Raw genomic sequence first — 15,260 nt, forward strand, 5'->3', positions numbered from 1 at the left:
GAGTCCTAATTAGAAAGGTTTGAATTTTCTTCAAGCTATAAACTATAATTCACAAAGACAGGAAAACTAGATGTAAGGACAATAAAACAATGCAAGGACAATAAATAATGTAAAAAAAGAAGACAGGAGAAGATAAAGCTCTGGAACAATTGTAAAAGTTTGAATCTCAAAATTTATATTAAAAATTTAATTGCTCTATAAAGATGCAATCTAAAGTCAGTAGAAGAAAGTGTACCTTGTTAAACACACAACGAGCAAATGATCCCTTTCTGTGTTGCAGAGCTTATAGTAAACAGAATTTAAACACTTTTCCCCACCAGCTTTTTCTTTCAAGAATCACTTTCCACATGGTGGAAGTGTGTTTTGTGAGGGTCTCCTGCTTGTATGTTAATGGTAGGAGGTATTAATACAGATAACATGACTCTACCATGTCTATCAGTTATCTGTAGTGTCTTCCAAAACTGGTAATGGTTAGAATATCTCAGAAGTATCAAAAACTAAAATATCTAGAAATGTCTTTATGCCATTAACTATGGAGCAGCCTTCTTCACCACTAATGTGAATGCTGAAAGCAATCCGAACTTCCTTCACAAGCTGTAGCAGCACCAGTTTTCCACAGTCAGGACTTATGTTAACATTAACGAACCATGACTGGGCTTCAAAGCAATGCTGATGATTTTGTAACCCAGAAGCACTTTAAAAAAAAAAAAAAAAAGGATGAAAAGGGAAAATGTTGTGACACTAGTCATACTATCAAAGACATTCAGATAATAAATAATTCTGAACAGATAGAAAAGGAAATATTATTGCTTTTTACAACAATTTTTGCTGATTTACTATTTATAATTGGACTCATTAAGAGCATAACGATCCTAAATAGAGCTTTTCAGAAAAAAAAATCACAGAGTATACCATTCATGGAAGACACAACTGTTGAATAAAATGAACTATCAGATACCTACTAAAACATATGTTGTGACTATAGCATAATATTTTGTCTTCGACTATCGAATTCCAATTTGTCTCTTAGCAACACAATACAGACTTTTTTTTTTGTTTAAAACAAAGCACAGAAATTGGTCGTGTGCTTTGCCTTACGCAAATTGTGAGCTTCAACTTCTTTGTTAAATATTCCATTTATTTTGGTCATAATCCCAAAAGAAACAATTTGTTCAAACTGTTCAGCCAAACACAATGTCATTTGGCAAGGCACCACGGTTCTCCATAAAGCCAATTCTCTAGAGATAATTGTTTGCACATATCACTAGTCCAACATCTAGAACAACACACAGATCTTGAAATATGGGCAAGTAGATGCCGTGGCACAACCTCCTTCAGAGACCTTGAAGTTCACCTACTGTAACCAGTGATGTCTGACGATACACAGAATCAGGTGAACCTCCCTGTGCTTAAATAATGACACAGAAAACCCAGTTTTACCAAAAAGCAGTATTACCCACCCCCTCCAATTACTTTAAGACTGATCTCCAGTCAGTATTTAGGACAGTTGGACTGTGGTATGGTAGTTTATGTATTGCAGTCTCGCAAAGCATGGTGAACCCAAGAATAACATCCTATTCTAACTGCATATTCATTCTGTCCCCATTAACATCTGCAGTCCATCATCTGCAGAGACACAAGTATCCCGAGATGCTTCTCAAAAGTGTGTGGCCATCATCTGGTAGGTATACTATTAATTGCCTAATCAAAAAAAATACTAAGATGAGACGTTAACACTGTTCTAAAGCAGAACACATCTGTTCCACACTGGATCAAAATTATCTACCCTGCATTAACAGTTTTGTTAAGGTATTGAAAAAGCTGAGCATGAAATGTGAAAGAATTCTTTCAGCAATTTAAATTAGCAACACATCCTATTCTGGATTCTAGAGATTTGGGATTATTCTGTGGTTATTTATGACAACAAACAGTTCTTGCAGAACTGCTCACAGAAGTGCAGTCCCTCATAACAAGTGTGGTCTTGTGCTAAAAGCCTGAAGCCTCCAGAAGTGTGGTGGTTTTTTTCCCCCATCTCATACTAGGTCCTAAAGCTGTAAAAAAACCCAAACAACTGCATCACATTTGTCCTTCAGCCCTTTTCCTCAAAACCGGTACTGTTAATATGGCTGGCTGGAAGGCGAAGTCTTCACAGAGATGGTTCTGCTGGTGCTGCCCAGGACAGGAAGGCTGGCTAATGCCCTCTCTGCCAGCCATTCTCTGGAGACGTTGCCTTGCCTCTGGCCCTGGCCCTGCCCCTGGCCTTGGCCCATTCCCTTGCCCAGCGGCTGCACATGAAGCGAGTTTCTGGGGCCAGAGGAAGCCAGCTGTAGCTGAACACAAAGCTGTGTTGATCTCCAGTGGACACCCCAGCTAACTGCCTTTCCTGTGGGGCTGTGGGAATGAAAGCGGCTGGTGCAGCAGCGTCTGCCAGCAGCCAGGCACCGACAGGAACGGCCTTTAGGAAAGGAGAGAAAAGGAAGAGCCCAGCAGCTCCCCCCATCACTGCTGCATCCTCCCACTCCCTCCCGCGTTTCCTCACATTAAACATTGGACAGAATATTTTACCCATTTGTTAAAATACATCAAGAGGCTCTTCCCCTTCCTCACTAAAGATGCAGCCCTGCAGTTTTGCAATATATTTCAGTATATTTAAAATAGGTGCTAATTTATTGTTAATAACCAGCTCACTAAATTGCTTTCCCCTAACTGACTTTTATATGGCAATTCTGTTTAATGAAATCCCTTCAGTCTTGTTGGAAGAATTTTGTAGAATTCATTAGAAGACAGTAAAAGAGTCATAGGCTTAAGCGTATTTTTTTTACTGGTTTCTGGTGTCTTAAATTGGTGTGTCTCCTTCCGGCCTTTTCCCTTCACTGGAGTATCTAACTGTTCTACAGTCTCCATACTCTCCCCATTTCTCATAAAAAAATTTGTTACTATGACAAAAAAATTCCACTAAGTAGAAACTGTTCTAGTTATTCAATTGTTCCATTACCCAGCCATCAAGATTTAAGTTTCAATATATTTTTGGAAGTACCGAACAAAGATAACTTGGGTACATTTTTAGACAAGCCTATTTACTTTTGCATTTTAAAATGGTCTCTTTGACATGACAAGAAAATTTTGTCAGACCATAGCCAGAATTCCAAGGTAAACAGCAAAAAATTGATCTTTATCTATAAATACAGAGACAATTGGTTCTGGTACTGAAATGTCTGTTTATATTGATTTCAGATAGGGAGGAACAGAAAAACAGTTTGGCTAAATTGAGTCACTGAATGCTTATCTGATCTGTTCTGCCTGATTAAATCCATGTAATCATCAATTTAGATATGATTCCACTATCAAAATCTGGCCATTACTTAAAACAACACTTAAAAAGATAAAGAATTTGGAAGTCAAATGATAGACTACAGACATCAACAGGTCTTAGCTGGTCTCTAAAGTTAGAGAACTAAAAATTAAATAATTGATACTACCTACATATACAAGAGAACTATCTAGCTGTAAGATAAAACCCAGTCATTTTAATATAAAAAAATATTTGAAATTAAAGTGTTATTTAAGAAAGGGATATTAAAAATACAAGGATCAGCCAGAATGTGAAACACAATATTTTGCTGGAACTAAAATGAGAAACTAAGTGGAACATGAAAACACTACCTCTTCAGTAAAAGCAATTTTAAAATAAATAGATTTTTTGAATATATATAAAAAAACTATCATTATAGTTGAAGTCTAAGGAGAAGATCTGGTTCATTTTAATCTCCTCTTAATCTCGTTTTCAAAGCAATACTCATTATTCCTGCATACCTGTATGTGTGCATCTTTCCATGTTTCAAAAGCCAACTGAAACATCTGACAAAAGGCAGCAGGGTCTTCAAGAGTGCGAGGTCCCCTGTTCAGCCATCAGGAGAAACAAGGGTGGGGGTCAGCAAGAGGAGTTTAAATACTTCAGTGGGGAAGGCAGAGGGGACACAAGGGAGATGCGAGATTGTTAGGATGACTAACAGGATGCCAAGTCAGAGGAGAACAGACCATATTCTGTTAGTCACAGAACTGCTTGTTCTAACAAGAGCCCAACAGTCTCTATCTCTGCCTACTTATAACATTTTCAAAACTATTGAAAATGAAAAAAAAAAAAGATAAAAAAAAATCACTCAGAAATCCCAACATGGAATGAGTTAGGGTAACATTCAGCTTCTGCACCACGTACTTGCACAGAGTTATGGGAATTAGAGGGTCAGTCAGCCTCTAGGAAATCTCCCTTGCTATTTAGTAAATACTTTTAATTCCCTAAAAAGCCATGGTTAGCTTGTAATGACCTTACTGAGCCACAGTCCTTGTGACTGCTTTGTAATATGATAATTTCTAACTTGCTACCCAATTTTGCAGTAAAAAAAAAAATTTAAAAAAAAACACCTGCAAAATACTGTATTTTTAGAGGTAGATGTACATTATGTGTTGTTCTGAAGATGAAATAAGGTTGTGTGGTTAATACACAAAGTGAGCATTGTGATGTATAAACAAGAATTCAGGAGAGGAGACTGCTCACCTCTTTTGGGAATTTACTCTGTAATCTTTAGCAAATCACTTAATCTTTCTATGCCTCCATTCCTCATATATAAAACAGGGTAATAACTTGCTGTAAGGATAAAAGCTGTCACATGTCCTCCTTTTAAAAACTAAAAGGCATAGAAAAAGCTCTAGCTAAACAGTTAAAAAAATGTCTTGCCAATATTAAGGAAAAGATCAATTTTCTTTGTTATCCAGAATGAAATTTCCCCAAATATTCTCATTCAATGAGTGATAGCTGTTAAACAGTTTGGTTCTTTACATAAGAAGTGATTAGCTTTTTTAAAATTGGCCTTATAAGTTTACTAGCAGTCTGTAAAAGTTCAGTAAGTTTCTTACCACATTATCCTGACAAACACAAGAAGAAGCACAACCATAAAGCTTACAGCCCTATCTAAGACTACAGCTTACATCAGTTTTCAGACTTTTAAGCACGCTGTGAAGGATTCACATTTCGCTGTCACACGTTCAGTGTGTATGACGAACAATGACAACTAAGTGTATGTAAACTGTGCAAAGATAAAAGTCCTATGCAAATGCAGTGGCTGTACTACCCATTATGTTCTTCTGACTTTGACCCTTTTTCAGGTATTAACATATGCTTAATCAAAACAGATTATTGATTCCAACTTTGGTATTAAACAAATCGGTGGAAAAAGTGGGAAGACCTCACAAAAAGGTACAATCACTAAGACACGATGGGCCAGCCCGACAGTGTAGTAACAATCCATCAGACAGTGATACGAGTTTGGATCCTGAACTGAAGCCTGAGCTGGTGAATCGGAGAGGCTGGAATACTGGCAAAGGCATAGCACTGCTCTCCCAAGGAGGGTGTGGGGCACAGCGAAAGGACTCCTGGCATCGTTCTCTGGGAAATAGTTTGGCTCATGTAAGGACCAGCTCCAACAAGTTCTGAGGGAAGCTATGCTTAGGCCTTCTCTGCAGGAGAACATATTTTACAACACGGAGCCTTTGATGGGACTTGGGGTAGGAGTTTAGAAAATGTATGAGATAACTGTATACCTAACTGAAGATGAATGTGGATGGGGGACTACATCTGTATACGAAAGGAATGAACGGAAGTAGCTAACGTGAGAAAAAACATGGAGAAAGTTTCTGTGAATAGAGAATATAGAGATAGCAGAACTGGTGTATGATCCTATCATTTTCATAGAAAATGAGAAAAAAATCTTGCAAGTTAAAGTATCTTTATTTTCTCAAATATCTGAGTATTTGAGCTGATACCCTCTAACCTGTGAGTTTGAAAGTAATTTATATTGAAAGACAGCTTTTACAACTCTGATATTAACATCACAACACTCAGTTCACAAATTATGTACTTTAATATTACATGCATTGTAGACACTGATTCATATAGTTTATTTGCCCAAGTAGTCATTCTTAATGTACAAGTAATAACTATTGCTGTTACGGTGAAATTCAGTAGCATGCACTGCACAAATTTGTGTGCAAAGTTGTTTTTAGTTAGAAAATTTTAAGGTCATGATTTCTAAATTAATATTATACACAAAGTTTAATTTTGGTTTTATGCAGACATTGCATAGTTGATGATCAGCTTCTCAAGACAGACTGCAATTGTGGTACCAGTATTGTTGAAGCAGATCAAGTGACAGTAGCAAACAAGAAGATTTGAAGAAGAGGCATAACTTTCAGGGTTGAAAGGTCAGCAAGTACAGCCTAGGATGAAAAACAAAAAGGCTTCTTAAACTTGACATTTGAATCAAATTTTTTTAAAGCAAGTCAAGAAGTCAGAAAAAGATTCAAATACTGACTACAGTACTAACAATAATTAGATTCAGACCTGGCTAGAAACAAATTATGCTGTTTTAGTTTAGTGTGCAGAATGCCCTATTGTATTATTTTTCATTCTAATATTTCAAAGAAAAAGCATATGTTTACATATATAAACCAAGTAACTTTATTTTAGCCTTTAGCCTTACTTCAAATATACATGGCATCATGGGTGAATAAGGGGTCTAACATTTCAACTTGCTTCTAAAAATAATTGGGAATTAAGAATCCTTATCCTGTGGCTTGGCTAGTACTTGTGAAGTAAGTCCAATGTAATGACTCAAATACTCAATGTCTTCTCATGAATGTATGTTAAAAAAAATAAAGAAAAAGTCATCACAAGCTCTCAAAATTTGAAAAATGCATCACCAGAGTTTTGGGAAAAAGTATATTTTAACAGATTACCAGAGGCAAACAATAATAATTTTCATCTTAATGACTTAATTTTCTTCATTCCCCATCTGTAAAATGACAGTACGCACAGTGAAATTTCAGATTCAGTACTGAAAAAAAAAATCATAAAATTTTTGTAATGTCAAAAAGCACAGAAGCAACTACATTAAAATGCCCTGAGAAAAATGGTATAAACATCTACCATATTTAAAAAAGAATATATCCCACAAACATAGATTATATATTAAAATACAAAAAAACCCCTATTGTACAAAATAATTTGATAACATTGCAGTTCTGTAGCAAATATATGCTTTTATTTCCTTTTACTCCAGAAAAGCAGTATTACGTAACGCATATTCACAATTTCCTTAGGTTTTTTATCTAAGAATTTAGACAGAAAGATATGCACTATGTACCACGCGCCGTGTAAAGCTTAAGTTACTCTTGTTGGCAAGGCATCAGAAACTATTTCAATCTCCTCCAACTGAAACTTATCCTTACTTCAGCTGCAGCCAGTGACGTCACCTCCATCAGGTTGACTGCTCGGAAAGCAAACACAGCAGCTGCCAGGACTGAAAGAAAATGCCCAATATTTAAGTTGCTGACTTGTTAATTAGTGGTTAGAATTAATCTCAATGTAAATACCAATTCTCACTCCCTTAGAGTAATTATTTTGATTTTGAAGAATAATATACACTGGATGGCTGTGTTAAAGGCTCTTTTGTTATTCTTTAAAATGGACAGGAAAAACACAACATGCCTTCAGAAAAGTCTGAGTGAAAATGCTTGAGTTTAAGATGACTAGGTTTTAATTAAAAAGGACAAGGTGATTAGATCCTTTCTAAGCCAATACTTTTCTCTAAATAGCAATATATTTCAGTAGTGAATGTTATATAACATTTCATTATTATTATTATTATGTTCATTTATTTTGTACTATCTTATATAATTGTATCTCTCTACATAGCTGTCATATGTACAAATGGAACCAAACCATTTTCTCTTCTATTCACCTACTTGGTATTTATAAACTGACCCAACTGAAGATACATGTAATCTTTTATTTTATAAAAAATAAGTACAAAACTTTCAAAGTCTCTTAAAAGATGGGACTTCGGAAGAAGAGATCCAACAAAATCGGAGGAACTTTTGGTTGCTGTTAAGTACTGAAGAATTACTTGCCATAAATTAGTAACACGAATCTTGTATTTTGTGAAAGGTGATGAACTCATTTATTGTTACCACTGAACCTAGGAGAACATCCTATGTTTTGTCCAGAAAGCACTTAGCATTTTTGGACTGCATCATAAAATAAAATTACCTCTCATGTTTTTGTTAGAGATGCAGTGTTTACAATTCCAGTTTTCTAAAAGTTATACTCTTTGACATGTATGTAATCTACATTCAGCATTCAGAGAGTAACTATTTTCTTCTTGTCACAAAATACAATGAAGCTAACATGTATTTGCCTTACATCCACTTGGACGTAACACATTTTGTAAAAATAATTCTATTACCAGCAAGAATTTCTAGAGAGTTGTATCCCAGGATTCTGTCCCACAGAAGCAAGAGCTGATCTGTAGCTAAATAACCAGAAAATGCTCGTACCATCCATTTAAATGATATTCGTAGCCTGCAAACAAGTGATAAACAACAGTTATTATATTTCTGTCTCACATAATGATCAGACAGATTCTCTACAAATTGAAAACATTTCATTATTATTCTTAATTTATCTTCCAGGAAGAATAGCCATTTTCTCTTGCTGCATTAATAATCAATATTTTCCTTTGCAACAGCCATCAGAAAATTATTTAGCATGTCATTTGACAAAGTACTAATATCACTAAAATATTCTGACCAAACAATCCTATTAGAGGGATCCTCAGCTATTATCACCCCCCAATGTTTCATCCTTTCTGCTATTATGCTGGATACCAATTATACCAGCGAGGTTTTCAGGTTCTATTGCACTTGGTGCCACGAGTACACTACAGAATGACAGCCTCTTGCTCTCTCTCCCGTTCCAGCAGCTTCTGCTGTAACTAACATATCTGTATCTTCTGTTCCTTCTGTTCTGTTCTTGTGTCACTTAGTTCCATCAGATCTGCCATGAATAACTGAAACTTAGCTGAATAATGCAGTGTTTCTCACAGAGCAATTCTCCCCTCTTTTTCTATATATGTTCTGTATAGAACATATACACAGGTTAGACAAAGGACTTCAACTGACTTTCAAGGAAAAATGGCACCACGTTGATGTTTGCACCTTTGAATAATTTCCTGTATCTTTTAAATTAAAATACTACAGAACAGCATATTCAGAACAATGAATCTGCAATATTTGTAGCAAGTCAGAAAGAAGTACTTACGGCTGAGCCCCAATTTCTCTAAGGTGATAAAAGAGCTGGGGCAGATGGGTTTGTAGAAGAGTCTCAAACAGCAAACACAATGATACAATGCCCTAATGAAACAAGATCATATCCTGAATACTAACACTCATCCTGTCAAATATGAGAAAGTAGCAGCATATAAGTATGCATGAATTTTTAATTCAAGCAATAAACCACTATTAATGATGTAACGATGACACAGCTCTGGCAAGCAGGGTGCAAGCAGCTCTAATGCCTTCAGTCACTAGAGCCTTGCTGCTACAGTTCTTTGTATGTATTAGCAACATATGTTGTGATAGTCCTTTTCAGCTCTAAGTTACTTACAGTATTTGTATGTCAGGGTCTAAGTATGTAGTGGGTTATTATAATATGACCTACTTGAAATACTTCCACTCGATCAAACATACTTCAGTTGCACTAAAAAACAGGATGTGAGAAACAGTATCTCCCTGATAACTAAAACCAAACAGCAACAGGCATAACTACGAAAAGTTAAATGTAAACACATTTTAAAATTTTTTTTAAAAAATTACTATGAAAATGAACAGATTCCTGTCTGACCGGTTTCCCTCCTATTAATGACTGAAAGCACAACATGAAGCCTTGAAATAGCATATCAAGGAAAGGATTTTCTTTTAAGCAGGAAATACTTTGAAAAAGTAGTAACTATTCACCACTTCGTGAAGGAGGAAAAAAATATTTACTGTTTTATTCTTCCAAAATAGAAGATAAGCCCATTTCTACAATTGTCTTACATTCAAGACAGCTGGTCCTGGCCATACACACAACCAAATTATTTAAATACATCTAGTAGTGCTAAAAAGCACGTGTGGTCACAAAGATAATTGAGTTAAAGAAATAGACATCAACTTGACATCACAAAACAGTATCCATATATATATGACTATATTTTAGTTCCACTACCCCAGAAAATACTTCAGTGTGCACTTACATGTCATTAATTACAATGAAAGTGAGTATGCATTTATGTGACATCTTGAAGTGAGAAACCTATTACATAAAAGACTTAATTATCAAAAAAACCACCAAACACCCCATACCCTCATAAAATGAGAACTGTACTATTTTAAAGTACATGATATTCTGTAACAAAGACTAACATTGACATAGAAAACAAAAATATCCAAACTGGAGTTACCTACTACTTTTTCTAAGCTTGCCTGAAATATTTTATTATATTTAAAAGGATATGTTTTAATTTCATAGAAAATCATGCCACTTTACATTATTGTTCCATAGCAAACAGAATACCAAGTGAGTGGGTTTTAATTCCTAATGAACTTACAGAGGGATGAGAAGAGATGGAATGGAGTCTGAAGAAAAAACGCACATACATCTCACGGAATATCTGATACAATTTGGAAGGTTCATGGTACAGAAAACAAAGTGGAGCAACTGAAAGGATAAAAGAATTATAATTGACTTAACACAGTAAACTGCTAAGAGTTCAATGATTAAGTGCAGGAAGTATGAGGAAAAGACAAGTAATTTATAGTAGTACAATTTACAAAAACAATACTAAACTAAGTATTTACAAAGAAGTATTTTATAGTAGAGTCTATCAGTTGGCAAAAAAGTTAAGAAAGGGAATACAATACATTCTAGGTAACAGTTCTATATGTTTCAAAAATCTAAACTAATTAGAATCTGCTTACTACAGTGCTGGCTTCCAAAGCATAAAAAACACACTTTAAGGATAGCTTCTCTGGGGTATAGCACAACGGTATGTTGAGCAGTGCAAGTTTTTGATTCAACCATCTATAACTTCCAATGTGTCCTTGGGCTAGTGACCACCTCCAAATTGATTACCCATTTGTAAGACCAGAGTAAGTTTACTGCTTTCAGATGGGTGTTGTGAAAGTGAAAATATTAAAAAAAAAAAAAAAAAAAAAAGCACTTTTGGTTGGCACAGTAACATCACAAATGTATGACAGACTGATAGGGACCTGTTTATTTCTTATAAGATCTGAAAAACATGGACATTCGGTCATTTAGTGCTTAGAAGTCCTTTAATGTACCTGACTCAATAAGAGTTGGCTACATTTGTAAAGCAGCAGTTCTCAAACTAAAGATAAATCTACTGTATACATATGCTGCATAAACATAATCAGTTCCCTCCAATTGTTACTTTATTCATTCAATGCATGTTTCACAGACAGTTGTTCTAGATACACTTTTGTAAACAGCCCTTTCATCTGCCCACTCATTATGTCTACTGCTTCATTTTACAGATGCATTCATTATGGATGACAGCTTACACTTCAACACACTCAGTCTCTCTCTCTACATTCACCTTCCCTTCTAGTTTTATTTACACAAAGCTATGGATATGGATACATTTGTCTGCTTACATATATATACATATGCACACAGACATATGTACATTTATATATAAGAGTGTATGTATGTGTGAATTCATTTTCATACATATATAAAAAAATATATAAGAGAAGGTGGCCTAATAGAACACAGTGGCTTATGTCTACAAGGGGCGGGGGTACTAAAGTAGGGTAAGATGGTCACAGAAGCGTATATATCCACAGGGGTAAGAAAAGCAGAGGGTGTTACTAGTGTGTAAGTTTTTAATGATCGAAGAGGAAGGCAGAAGACTTGGCAGCATGCATACATACATAAAGGCCAGAAGGATAACAGAACAGTGCCTGACAGTTGGCACGCTATGAGTGTATGCATACGAACATGCAAAAGTGTATTGGATTTACATAATGCCACGAATACATCCTCCTACAGCAGCACAGCAAGGAACACACAGAATGCTCTGTTTGGTCCCAGCTTCCATCCCCACAGCCTTACACAGTTACACTGCTGTGCTTCTGCTGCCCTGCTTTTCAGCCTCCCTCCTTCTCACTACCAGCATATTCTAAGCCCTTCCAAAGGGAGAGGAAAGGAGGCGGGGTGGAAGAAGCTCATATCCAGTTTGAGACACTGTTCTCAAGGGCAGAGTCAAATCCAAACTTTTTGAAAAAGTGAAAGCCTTCTAGTGAGTACTGAAGGAAGGGTTTGTAACTAAGCTGTTCATTATTTCTAAGACTTCAGATTTCTTATTCGGGTTCAAATTTGTATTTAATATTTCAATCATCTGATTTTAATGACTGTGTGATCTTTCAACTTTATTATTAGCAAAACATAGCATTTTAAGTATAATCTTAAAATCTGCTTGCCCTGTGATGCCACATACCCCTCCGATAAATCAAAGGAAAAAACTGGAAAGCTGTAACAAATAGCCTGACATTGTTGGAGTCTCTCTGTACTAGCTGCCTTGTTACATCTAAGACCTGAGGTGATTTTTCTTATCTTTTCCTAGAAATCTTGTTGATATTTGAGCTTTCCTCTGTGCAGAAAAATAGCAAACATTTTATTATTTAATTCTCCTTTAATACCTGTTCTAGGCAAACAGATACAGCAATAGGCCTTTTGCATAATTCATGTTTTTAAGAATTCTTTTCACAGGTAATTTGGTCTACCCAGAAGTGAAGCACAAGCACTTTGTCAACAAACTTTATCGCTCTATTAATATACATTAAGATGTATAGCTCAGCCATTAACTCACAAAGAAGGAACTCCCACACGGCAGCAAGCTGTAATATAAGTAAACAAACAGCCTGGAATTTTTAAGATCATATAAAATAGTCCTCATACACAAAGAAACAGAATAGAGACAAGTTCCAAAGTTGCAGAAAAGTACATACAGCTTCAATTTGCAATATGATAAAAAGCAATCCTGAGGTCTTAAGAGATCATGCAAGTCACACTTACCATACATAGAAAAACCATGAAAAGGAATTACACCTACAAAACAAAAAGTTTTTTTTGTTTTTCTCTATTTTTTTAATCCATGTAAAAAATGTATTTCCCCCCCCCCAAGTTTCTAAATTCTATTCTGCCTACCATAGGAATAAAATACTTCCTTGTTATGGCACCTGCAGTCTTAGATCTCAATCTTGTAAATATTTCAGTACAGGGGTTGTATCACTTACTTCAGTAAAACCAACTACGTGCTTAAACACATGCTATAGTTCCTAGAAAGCCAAGTAAAGATGTTTCCATTAGGTTATTGTGTATAAGCTTTGGTGAAATCAGAACCTAATTTCAGATAAGTGACAAGTCGTAAATGTCATGCACTGACAAGAAGGGAGCAAGAAAAAAGGAGGCCAAGACCTCTAGTAATTCATGCAGTACTCAGATAAAACATTTAGAGGACTTGGCAGTCATATCATAACAGTTCTCTCCTCCTTTCCAGCTGATCTTAGCTTCCATTCATTAATTTTCACATAGGGCAGGTAAGAGGGAGCTGCTTTGGTAAAAGGTCATAAGGACAATGCTTCATGGCTACAAAGCTGCAAAGAATTGCAAAGGTAAAAATGGAAGAAGGGGGAACAGAAGTATCTGCTACAACTGACACCACTGGAACATAGAAGACATTAAAGACAAGGCCAGAAACACAGATATAAGACTGCTGATGTAAGGCCTTGAAAGCAAGAGAAAAAAGCTCAGTTATGTCTGGTTTTTTTTAAATGAACACAAATTTTGAAAGGAAAATACTTCAAGATGTGGTTTGTTGCATACTGAGAAGCTGGGGTCAGACAGTTTCAGTGTGTATCATTCAGATCCTCCAAGTGGTGATACAAGACTGGAATACAAGCTGCTGCACCAGAAGTTGTTTTCCTTCTCCTTCCCACACACACAGACGAACTCCATATGTGACTACTAACACCGGGCTGATTGTGGTTTTAGAGTAGCTTCAGTCCAGCTTAGTCCTTTATATTAATGAATTTCCCAGAATAACAGTGAAACACAATTTGTAGTAGACATTAACATTTATGTGAGAAAAAAAATCCTGTGTCTTTCTAATCTACCACTAGAGGAGGCAATAGCATAATTCTTACCATTTGGAGGATAGAAAACAGCATATTCTTCCATTCCGAGTTTTCCTGTGAATCATCATAGCACAATTAAAATGTGATTAAACTGTTAAAAGGTGTAAAGATTTAAATTTAAAAGGTAGATTCTAAGTTACAATTATAAAAACCACAGCTAATTACATTATTGACCATTTGATGTTGTCTAAAACAAGCAAGCAATGCAATAGGACAGGTATGGTGTCAGATATAAAAATAAATGCAGCACCAATAAGGGAGGATGACAAACAGCAAAAAAGAGTAAGACTTCATCTATCCCATAGAGATTTTATTTGGGTGTGTCTTAGGAGCTCTAAGGGTGTTTACTGCAGACCTTGAAGGCAGTGAAGTTCTGCCATTCTGTGGCAGACTGACCTAGGAACAGGAGAGGCATTTAAAAAGCAGCAAGAACAGATGAAAAATATTCAATGCTTCATTAAGCCTGCAACAGAGAGGAAGATGGATGGAATGTTTTGATATAACAAAAAAAATTTAAGTAACCTGTTGCATACAAAAGCTTAATTAAGTCAAGACAGTCGCTGATAGTATAGACTGACCATATAAATTTTTATCTTCTCCGCAAAATGTTATATCAGTTATTTTAACTATAGAACCTAATAACTTAAAATCTACTATTAAAAAAAAATCTAATGATTTATTTATAAATATAAAAGTGTTTTAGACATAATTACAACTAATTAAAAACTGTAATAGTTTTAGTTTTAAAATGAGAAAATTCAACTAGAAAATGTAATTACTTATATGAAAATTCATTGAGCATTCAGAGATCCTTTAGATCTCTGTGTATTTTGTTCATTCTATACAGAAGAACTTAGCACAAGGAACTTTCATCAGGTCCAATGGAATCTGGACTTATTTTCCTGTAGTGTAAATTTTCCAAAACTACCCTGCAAAGTTCTTGCCTACTACGCCACTCAAATAAAATCCAGTATTTTCCAATTACAGAAATAGGTTGTTTCATTAAACTGAAAAGTACTTTTTACTTTTCCTTTCAATAGTTTGCTTGCTGTGCAGCCAGGAGTTGTAATCTTGAAGGAGAGTATTTTTAGCATAAAGCACATCTCTTGGAAAATTAGCCAAAAATAGGACCTACAAGCCCTTTGGATTTACACTGCACAGGTTCAGCA

General features: G+C 35.5%; 1 protein-coding gene across 1 annotated transcript in view; it reads right to left on the minus strand.

Moving 5' to 3' along the window:
• Nucleotides 1-5,904: 5,904 nt before the first annotated feature.
• The window catches only part of TBC1D19 (TBC1 domain family, member 19), a gene marked incomplete at its 5' end in the record, with an annotated part of 31,920 nt that continues 22,564 nt past the window's right edge, over nucleotides 5,905-15,260 (minus strand). The window contains 7 exons of the mRNA XM_010179723.1: nucleotides 5,905-6,273; nucleotides 7,285-7,355; nucleotides 8,301-8,416; nucleotides 9,155-9,246; nucleotides 10,482-10,591; nucleotides 12,971-13,003; nucleotides 14,101-14,145. Coding sequence (XP_010178025.1) covers nucleotides 6,199-6,273; nucleotides 7,285-7,355; nucleotides 8,301-8,416; nucleotides 9,155-9,246; nucleotides 10,482-10,591; nucleotides 12,971-13,003; nucleotides 14,101-14,145 — 542 coding nt within the window. The remainder of the gene's footprint in view (nucleotides 6,274-7,284; nucleotides 7,356-8,300; nucleotides 8,417-9,154; nucleotides 9,247-10,481; nucleotides 10,592-12,970; nucleotides 13,004-14,100; nucleotides 14,146-15,260) is intronic.

The sequence above is a fragment of the Mesitornis unicolor genome, unplaced genomic scaffold, assembly GCF_000695765.1.
Source record: "Mesitornis unicolor isolate BGI_N332 unplaced genomic scaffold, ASM69576v1 scaffold38322, whole genome shotgun sequence".
In the NCBI taxonomy this organism is placed as follows: Eukaryota; Metazoa; Chordata; class Aves; order Mesitornithiformes; family Mesitornithidae; genus Mesitornis; species Mesitornis unicolor.